At 47.0% G+C, this 10,679-nt stretch overlaps 1 protein-coding gene across 1 annotated transcript; it reads right to left on the reverse strand.

The window, feature by feature from the left end:
- Nucleotides 1–544: 544 nt before the first annotated feature.
- lrrcc1 (leucine rich repeat and coiled-coil centrosomal protein 1) lies at nt 545–10,469 on the reverse strand (the record flags this gene model as incomplete). Its single annotated transcript, XM_080546979.1, has 19 exons — nt 545–662; nt 970–1,105; nt 1,216–1,353; nt 1,662–1,870; nt 2,408–2,571; nt 2,842–3,016; nt 3,472–3,657; nt 4,558–4,759; nt 4,931–5,070; nt 5,206–5,398; nt 6,239–6,387; nt 6,675–6,747; nt 8,345–8,571; nt 8,700–8,927; nt 9,046–9,212; nt 9,356–9,523; nt 9,738–9,803; nt 10,044–10,249; nt 10,426–10,469. The coding sequence occupies 19 exons, from the start codon at nt 10,467–10,469 to the stop codon at nt 552–554; spliced, it is 2,982 nt and encodes a 993-aa protein (XP_080403105.1). The 3' UTR covers nt 545–551.
- Nucleotides 10,470–10,679: the final 210 nt, after the last annotated feature.

The raw sequence follows: 10,679 nt of genomic DNA on the forward strand, positions 1-10,679 counted from the left end.
TACTTCTTTGGTCTTCGAATGTTGACTGGGAGAAACTGAACTCTTCTCCATTCAGTTTATTTACCTCAGGAGTCCTCAAAGGCGACTCTCAATGTTTGTTTTTTTTGTTTTTTTTAAATGAAGGGAAATGACGTTGGATTACAATTGCCAAGGCAACCACACCTCCCTCCCCCTTTTGCCCCCATGTGCCCCCCCCCTTCCACACTCCCATTCGTCAAAACCAGGCCAACCCAAACAGTCAAATTAGATTAGATTACATTACAAACTTTAATCAAGTGTTGTTAACAAAATCATGATATAAAACATACCTATTTCATTAAAAAAATATTGAAAATAAAATATTTACACAACTGATCATTTCCAACTTCTGAAATGTGATTGGTCTACAATCAATAATTTGCAGCAGCCCCTCAAAGCAATTAACCTTGAGTTTTCCTAAAATACCAATAAATGCTGTCATCCGTGTGATTATGAAATAACCTTTTAGAGGGCATTTTAAAGTGACCATGAGAGCCAGGTGTTATACACCCAAAAGGCACTATCGGCTGCAGTTAGAAGTCTTTCAGCACACTGGTGAGACGTCTCATTTTGTCCTCCGTCATTCTCTTGTTACTTTCTGTCTCTTCCAGGAGCTGACGCATCTCCTCCTCCACCTGATACACCTGAGCAACACAATGCACATACAGTATTACCCTCATATATTATTATTATATTATATTACACTTTTACATCAATCAATACATTTTATTTGTAAAGCACTTTACATAAAGAAATCTCAAATCCGTCAGCTGATCAATATGAATAATGTCCCATTTTGACACACTTATTGTAAAAATAAAAAATAAATAAAAAAAAAACAGAAAACTAATTATTTTCAAGAACAAACCAACAAACCTCTTGCATCCCTTCCACCTTCCATAATGAACACTATGAACCCAATAGTGTGTAACCACCATTACTAAACTGTACCTTCTGGTTGGTCTGTTCAATCTGCTTCTGCTTATCATTGGCCAGACGCAGGAGCTCGGCCTGCTGGGTAGTCTGCACAGACTCCAGTTGTCTTCTGAAAGCGTCGTCCACACAGTGCAGCTTCTCCACCGCAGCCCTGGAGGGGAAACAACAGGCAGTGGTTCATTGCAGCAGACTAGATCCGTCGCAGTTATGCTGTTTCCTATGAAAAGCCGGACCGAGGAGTTCACGGTTGTTGTGGCGTACTTGTAAGCTAGCGAGGCCTTGTCTCTCTCCTCCAGCAGCAGGCTCTCTTTGGCATCAAAGCCCTCCTTCATGCGCTTCACCTGGCTCTCCAGACGGGTCAGCAGGTCTCCTTTGTCCTGCCACTTCTTATTGGAGGCACTGCAGAGCAGATAATATAAGCAGCAACGTTAAGAATGTAACGAGACCGCGGTGTGTGTGTGTGTGTGTGTGTGTGTGTGTGTGTGAGCATTGTGACTACCAATGGCCCCTGGTCCTAGCATAGATTACTTTTTCTTCTGATGACCGATGAACAGATGACTCACTTACTTAGACAAATGTGTTTGTTGTGGCTAAGTTGCTTTGGATAAAGGCGTCTCAAATGCTAAATGCCAAAAATGTAATGTAATCTGTGTGTGTTTATGCGTGTGTGTGTGTGTGTGTGTGTGTGTACACATGTTGTGACCTGCCTGTATGCCCTCTTAACCTCGTCCAGTTCCACCTCCCTCTCCGCCACCTGTTGCTTGAGCTCCTCCTTGCGGAGGCTGAGCTGCTCCACCCGGTCCCGGAGCTCCCCCAGCGGGGCCGTCTCCTCCTCCAGCTGCTGCTGGAACCTCCGCTGGGCCTGGACACCCTCCTCACGCTGCCTCCGGCTCTGCTCGTCGCGCTCCTGCAGCCCCTGGGGGAGAGGTTAGAGGAAGAGAGAAGGGAAGACGGAAGGTAGAGAGAGTGAGAGAGGGGAAGGAGAATGAGAGGGGAGAAAAGAGAGAGAGAGAGAGAGAGAGAGAGAGAGAGAGAGAGAGAGAGAGAGAGAGAGAGAGAGTGAGTATGAGGAAGAAATTGAGAGTTTAACTGAGATGGAAAGAAATGCTAAAAAATTACTGCCTGAGACAGGACTTGAAGTACTTGAAGAGTGTGTGGCCACTCAGCACATACAAATTGATTGGATGCATGACTGCTTTTACATTTTTGGCATTTAGAAGACGCCTTACTCCTAAGTGACTTACAAATACAGCAGTCATAGCAGGAAAAAGTAATCTATGCTCAGGCCTGGGGCCAGTTGTCGTGCTAGAAGATGGAAGATTTTATTTTTTGAAGACACAGGAGAAACAGTACAGCGGGGTAGTAGATGTCTCAGGAGAAACAGTACAGGGGGGAAGTAGATGTCTCAGGAGGGAAAGTTAAGGTGTAGCCTGCAGCATGATTCACACAGTACCTCTTTGAGCTTGCGTATCGTCTCAGTCTGGTCGTCGATGACCTTGACTTTGATCCTCAGGGCGTCGTTGTCTCGCTCGTTCTGCTTCTTCTGCGACTCCAGTTCAGCGGACAGAACCTCGATACGCGCCTCCAGGCGCCCCCTGTCCTGGGCCAGACTGGACCCTGGTAGGTGAAGAGAGATGTAAAGAGGCAGCGGCAGGAGAGGAGGAGAAGAAGAGGAGTCGGAAAGGCGGAGATCAGAAAATCCTAAATCCGTCGTTAAAAGTAACATTTCGGGATGAGAACTGAGGTATGTGGATAGGATTATGTGTTAGAATAGTCCACCAGGTGGCAGTAACGTTTCACTTGCTGGGCAGCACTGTCGACTCACCAGTGACTAAACGTTTTAGTGAGCCTTCTACTACGTGGTAATGGACAGTATGACTACCAGACCTTGTTGTGCCAGCTCTTGTCCCCAGATCCTCCTCTCTGCTCTGATGCCGTCTATGACAGACTCCTGGGTGGTGAGTTGGGAGAGCAGCTTGGACCTCTCCTTCTTCAGCAGCTCCGTCTGCAGCCCGAGACCCCTGTCCTGCTCCACCCGCGCCTCCAGAGAACGCATGCGGCCCTGAGGACAGAGGAGAGGGGAGAGAGGAGAGAGGAGAGAGGAGCGGATTGGAGAGGAGAGAAGAAAAGAAGAGAATAGAGATACAAGCCTTGTAATGGGATACTGCAGACAGGGATATAAATGGTCAGCTAGAGCCTGCATGTAAGGAGGTTTTGTTCCTCACAATTGAGCCTCTTTGAGCCTACAATATAGGACATCGATTCCCATTTAAATATCATTTTTATGGGCATTTCTGCTTTATTGGAATAGAGACAGTAGAGATTGACTGGAAGGATGGGTGAGAAAGAGAGGGAATGACATGGAGGATATGTCGATGGCCGGAATCGAACCAGGGACCTTGTGATGATATGGCATGCGCCTTAAGTGTGCTACGCCACTTACGCGCTGACTAAACTTTCTAATACGAGCCAGGCGTAACAGTCCCTGAGCTGCTGTGTTGTACTGCAGCTAGCTACCTTTAGCTCAGCAACAGAGTCCCTCTTGGCCGTGATGAGCTCAGCGATGCGGCTCTTCTGCTCCTTCACCATGGCAGTGAGCTCCTGCACCAGAGAGCCGGACTGCTTCCCTCTCTGCTGGGATTGGGACAAGACCGCCTTGACCTCCGACAGCTCGGCACCCAGGTGCTCACAGACGTCCTTCACCTAGAGCGAGAGACGGACACGGCAAGTCAAGCAGGAAGTTAATGCTTTGATCCTAACGCAAAGTGCAATATTCATCTAACCAAGGATTTAATCCATCAAAGTTTTACGTCTTGAGCCTGGATAAGAACTGTGAGTTTGATGTATTCAAGAGTGTAATCTACACCGCTGTCTTTCGCAATCTGATCAGCAATCTGTATTTTCTTCAAACCCACTCACTCAGGTTGAAGTTCAAAGTTACAGAACTGAGACGAAGATTGGATTTCAGAGTGAGACAGAATGACAGGGTTGCATTTTCGATTGAAAATTTCCCGACTTTTCCAGACCTACATTTTCAGTCTGCTCAGTTGATTTGTGGGTTTATGTTTCGGGCACATCTGTGTGTGTAGTGTTATCCTGACGAATATAAAACAGGCTCTACAGTGGCTACTGTATATAAAGCAGCAATGCAGATCTGTGTAAATTATCCGGCTCTAAAGAAATACTCAATTAAATCCTGAACTCTTCTGGTATGAATGTGGCATAGGTCTGAAATCAAAGATGTTTTTTCAGACTACTGTATGTCAATCGTTTTTTTGTTTTTCATACTTTCCAGGCCAATATTTTATACAATACTTTTCCAGACTGGCAACCATGGAATTAAAACGTTATCCATCACCAGCAGCAGGCATACATTCGTTGGTTCATCCAATCTCAAACGTCATCAATCTAGGATCCAATCACCCTACCCCCAATCTTAATCTTCATTGGGGATGAAAAAATACATGACCCTGAATCAGTACTTAGTACTGAGTACTCCCTATAACCCAGTGCTATGGCTTTTTTACTCTGGCCAGACCACAGTTCATTTAAATCATGTTCATTTGCATTTGGAGTAAACTATCCCTTTAACTCAGTCCAGACCTCAGTGAAGCGTGCTGCCTCGATGGTGAGTGCCATTCGGAACTCGTCCTCCAGGGCGGCGTACTGCTGCCTGGCCTCCGCCACCTTCTCCTCCAGCTCAGCCACTCTCTGGCCGTGTCTCTGCTCCACAGACGCCACCTCCCTCGCCACTGCCTCGCGAAATTCCGCCCCACCCGGCATCAACCGCGACTCCAGCTCCTTCCTGTTGAACAGGAAATTAGAGAGCGCGAGAGAGAGAGAGAAGGCTAAGGTTAGACCGAATGGAAAAGACGATCTGAAGGAACATAATGACCCCTGATGAGTTTCGGATTGTGCTGATCAACCATTGTATTGTCACAGTGTCTCTAGTATAGAGGTACCAAAGACAGCCTACCTGTGCACTTGTTCCCTAGAGGCCAGCAGTTCGTGAAGCTGCTGCAGCTTTTCTTTGTGTTGCCGTAGCGACGCTCTCTGGATGTCCACCTCTCTCTTCATGGCTGCGGCCTTGTTCTCCAGCTCCTGGGTCCTCTTCATCTGAAAGGTCACAATCAATTCACCTGAGAGGTCAAATCCTACTCTCTCATCTAGGGACCATGACTGAGCTGAGGTCATATAACTGTTTCATGGCGTATGTGGTGTGTTCTGGTTATATGAAGCATCGGTAGCCACCTCCTCAGCCTGCTGGCGGGCCCTCAGTGCTTCACTGTCCTCCAGGCTGCGCAGCGCCCTCTTGTGTTGGTCCTCCCGGGCGCGGGCCTGATCCAGCTGCTGTTCCAAGGCCTGGCATCTCTCCTCCAACTCCCCCACGCCCGCCTGCAGGCCTTCCCGCCCCGAACGCTCCTTCAGCAACATCTCTTTCAGCCTACAAAAAGAGCGAGGGAGGGAGAGAGAGAGAGAGAGAGGGAGAGACAGAAAGAAAGAAAGGGAGTGGGTGGATTAAAAAGAGGAAAACAAGAGAGTAAAGTGAGGGATGAAAAGGGAGTCATAGAGATAGAAAATCTTGAAAAATGCTAATTATACCTGCTATATCCCACATCTCATTATTTCTGTGTAATTGCCAAAAAGTAACACATCTAACAGACTTCTTACTACAGTCTTGCTGTGTGGTAAGGAGAGGGTTAACTCCAGTACCCTCCCCGCACCCCTCCAGGACTAAGAGGGGCACAGTCATTAGTGCTGGTGTGCTGCAGCGGCGATGGCAATTAAGATTGATCAATGCGTCACTACTGACATATGCTTGTCACCATGACTTTAATCTCCATCATAACGACGATTTATCTCTGGCGAGGGCAAAGAAGGCAAGGACAGCGCACCAGAAACAACACATGGCTAGCTATCTGTGCTCCGTCGAAGTTAGGATACACTCAGCTGGGAGTCGTTAGTGTAGTTTTGGAGAGTGAGATGAAGACATTTGGATAACTTTGAATTATGGATAATTGTTCCTTTCCTTTGGTACTGAGGCCCAGGTATCTGTAAACTGATTAAGGCTGGAGCTCATGCAAGGGACCCACCGTTAATTATATATATCAGACACGTAGAGATATTATTTAATGAAAAGAAAGTGGTTGGCTGAATTTATCCAAAGTTGGATCATTTTCTTACGAAAAAGAGTGTACGGAATGTTAATGGACTGAAGACTTATCGATAGGGTTCAGTGATCAAACACAAGTTAATCTGGTGTGTGTGTGTGTGTGTGTCTCACCTGTCTGTGGTGTGCAGTGCCATGCTCTGGAGGTCTTTCTCCTCGCTGGCGCGTGTCTGGAGGGTCTTCATCTGCTCCGTCAGCTTTCTCACAGCCTGCTCTGCCTTCCAGCGCCTCTCCCTCTCCTGGTCTCGCTCCTCCACTATGGCCTGTCACACACACGCACGCACGTACGCACACACACACACACACTTCAGAGTGATGAACTAGGCGCATAGTGAATGAACCCATCCATCAGCAGTGCTGTGACATCACCAATGCGGAAAAGTTAAATCATACATCGAACCAACTGCAATAAATCCGTATCGCCCTTTTTTCTTCACAGTGGAAATTAGCTTTTCGCTGTGCATGACCCCCATGTGGCCTAGATGGTCCCTACAGAGCCATAAATATATCATTGTATTCAATTTCTAATATATGGCTAGATGGTCCATACCCTATAGGTTTCCTCCTCCACTGTCTGCTTGGTGCTCTTGTCCCCCGCCCTGGTGGTTGTTTTGAGGCCTCTCCTGGCAGGCCCCACTGTGTCTACACACCCAGGGGCATGGGGGCCGTCTGCCTTCCTCCGAAGACCAACTGCACACTTTGAACCTCTCTGTTTGCGGGTGTCTTGATCGCTGCGCATTAAAATAAATAATAGGTAGGTATCAGAAACAGCTGAAAAATCAATCATAAAACAGCCTCGGGCCGTCTCTCATCCCATAAAGGTCAGAGAAGAAGACAACTTATTCAAGCTTTATAGGGTTCAGAATGAGTTGAGAAATCAATCAAAGTTACAGCCTCTGAGCAAAAACAACTCCTGTTTTTCACAGCTCCACCAAGGCAGTTTGAGGGCCAGTTTCGGAGCCAGTGCCTGAACTCGAACCAGTTCTTTCCATTTCGACAACAAAAGGACCGGCTCTCAGCCACGAAAACTGGCTCCTGAGTGGTACCAACTCTTGGCGGGTCTAGAACAAAAAACCGCTTACGCTGGGAAAGCGGAGACGTATACAGAAATACACCGTGACATAATGACGTCACATCTCTAGCCTGTGGAAAAAAGCAAACCGGTTCTTAGAAGGATCGCAAGTTGTACCAACTGCGAACCGGCACTAGCACCAGCCCAGAACCAGAACTAGGTTCGCGTTGTTGGAAAGGGGGTAGTAGTAAGTAGTAGTTCCACCTCACTAAGAACAAAGTGACTGTGAAACTATGCAGATGTCCTAAGCAACTGGCGAAGTAAGATGAGGGGCAGAGCAGAGCACCAGTGTCATTTATCACATGTGAGGATGGCAGGAGCAATTTCATACAGAGAGGACTAATTAATATCAGTCCAAGGGGATGATTAATCACCGTGTTCCTGAGCGGTGGGAGCACTTATCAGTTCACTTCACTTAGATCAGTGAAGTATCTCATTATGATAATGCATGGTAAACAATGGCAAGGCAACAAGGAGAGTCTGCTACGGCATACTGTATCACATTTAGCTGTGGCACAGTATCATCACGGATATCAACACTGTCAATAACTACATCATAAAAGTATGTGCGAGCATGTTGACGACGGTGTGCATTTCCCTTCAGGGATCAATAAAGTACCTATCTAGTATTTATCTATTGACTTCATCTGTCTTAACTAACTGTCAAGGTCAATGATAACTGTATCATTAGATTTTAGGTAAATGGTAAATGGACTGCACTTATATAACGCCTTTTTTGCAGGGTTAGGGTTAGGGTTAACTCCAAAGCTGCTCCAAAGTGATTTACAACGGCCTCTCATTCACACACACATTCACACACCAATGGGGGCAAGCTGCCATGCAAGGTGCTGGCCCGCTCACTGGGAGCAATTTTGGGGTTCAGTGTCTTGCCCAAGGACACTTCGACATGTGGCCAGCCGGGGCTCGAACCGCTGATCTGCCAACCTTGTGATCATTAGACGGCGACTCTACCTCCTGCGCCACAGCCGCCCCTCAGGTATAGTAGGTGTATACCATATCGTAATAGTACTATCTGTAAAAAAGTATTATCGGTGTTTTTACATTATCTGTCACAATTTGCAGACAAAAAGCCGCATTGAAACACACAGACACAGAGCACAGCGCCAGTGAGTGAGGCGGGCGGTCACCTGTCTGATCTCCCGGCCTTGGCCTCCTTGGCGGAGGTGGGCCTCTTCACCGCTGCGCCGCTGCCGCTGCCGCTGCTGCCTCTGTGGCGCGCTGTTGGGATCCTGGAGCGTCGCCTGTTCTCCTTCCCACTGTCACACTCACTCTCAGACGTGTTGTCGATGTCCCTCTTGGGCTTCCGTAGCACCACAGTGGGGGCGGAGCTGCCTGGGGCATCACCTGCAGGTTTCTGGGGAGCGTTTTAGGAATTATGAGTCATGTGGATAGACAGACCATATTCAACCCTGGAATATAAAAACAACTATTATTATGTTTTTACAGCATCAATCAAAAGTATTTTTCCGGTTCCAGACCCACCTGTTGGAACAGCTGGGACACCTGATGCTCCAGTTTTTTTATGCGCTGTTCGTTGATTGGGTCTGCTGCTGTGCTCAGGCTCCCTGTAGCCCCACTCCACAGCGAACCCGGAGGCGCGGTCCGTCTGGCTAGTTCTGTGACCTCTACTGGGCCTGGCACAATCCGCTGGCGAAACTGGGTCAGAACCTCGTCGACACGAGGAGTGGTGAGATGGCCGTCACCCCTTGCCTGAGTGTTTACAGTACATGATATATCTGCTATTACACATCCAGACATCCTACTCTGTACACATACCATTCTAATGGACAGGAACAATGACAACACCAACAACCAACAACCTACTTACCAGCTCGTTGGCGCTAGTGTCTGAGGAGAGCAGAAACTCCACATAGTCTTCCAGACCGGGGATGTCGATGGGACTGTCGTCCCCTAGAGAAGCAGGGTTCCCCAGCCGGTCCACTCCATCCAGGGTGGAGATCTGAGCTAATGACTGGAGAACCATGTCCCTGTATCCTAGACACACACACACACACACACACACACACACACACACACACACACACACACACACACTCAGCAGGGTTAGCACAGGTAACCTGGCAGACAAAGAGCAGATACAACACCACTGCAACACCACTCTATTCACAACAACCCACCTGGTAAGCTGCAGACTGGGTTGCCTTTGCCATCCACATTCAGCGTGATGTCACTCAAACTCTGCAGCCCCAACGTGCACTGCAGGACTTGGTTGATGCTGTCCAGGCGGTTGCTATGGAGATGGAGGTGTTTCAGTCTGTATTCGGCCCCGTGAAGGTACAGCAAACCTGGGCACATGATGGAGTGCAGTGTTATGGTGTGATAGAAGTCTTAAGGCCAGTTTCCCAGACACAAATTAAGGACTAAATAAAATGTTCAATAGAAAATCTCTATGAAGGTGCATTTTAGTCCAGGATTAGACTTAACCTGTGTTCGAGAAACCAGGCCTTGTTCTGTTTAAAAACTTGGTAAAAAGCATGTGGGTCACATGATGTCACGCACCTGTGAGGTCACTTATCTGATTATAAGACAAGTTTAATCTTGTCAGGTTCACAAGTCCATTCAGCCCTGAGAGCAAAGGAACATTTACAATTTAAGAACAGAAAAGCTGATTAAGCAATGACAGCAGGCAAGGTGATGTCAAATAAACTAAGATTGTGAAAATTGTGCAATAATGTCTCCCTCGGCATAAACTGTTGTTAACAACAACTCAGAATCAGATTGTTTCTCCTGAATCAAAATCTGAATTATTTTTATTGCCAAGTATATGCACACATATACAGGAAATTGACATGGTGTCAAACTCACCTTCAACCTTAGTGATCAAATTGCAGGATAAGTTCAGGGTTCTTAGTGAGGCAAGAGAGTTGAGTCCCTCAATGCGAGAGATGTGATTGGATGACAGATCCAAGTGTCGGAGGTGCCAAGCGGTGGTCAAGCCCTGTATCTTTGATATTCGGTTGCAGTGGAGATTCAGTGACGTCACACCGGTACTCAGTGGGACCTTCAACAAACTAGACAGAGGGTGGTTGGGTAGTGAGAGTTACTACTACTGAGATTTTAGACAATCAATTCAATTAAAATGCTTACTTGGCATGGACTGGTGGGCACAAATAATATACAATCGAGCAGTATAGAATCCTTACACTGTCTCATTAGACTGGTAGCCGTTTCAGATCAGTGTTTTTACCTTGATATGTTCTTGTCTATCAGACACAGCTCTCCATCCGCCATAACTTATGTGACATGCACATACAGCATGATAAAGTTAGCTGGACGCAAACAGAAGAAAGAAGTATAAGCAGTTACAACAACAGGGTATATACAGGAATCTTGAGGTTAATTTCAATACCTTTCTAAGACTTTTTAAAGACCTTGTCAATATTTTTCCAGACCTCACCGCCACTTGGAGCTGTAACCGTTTACATCAGTGACACCTTTAAC

This window comes from Nansenia antarctica (assembly GCF_963989245.1).
Source record: "Nansenia antarctica genome assembly, chromosome: 16".
NCBI lineage: Eukaryota > Metazoa > Chordata > Actinopteri > Argentiniformes > Microstomatidae > Nansenia > Nansenia antarctica.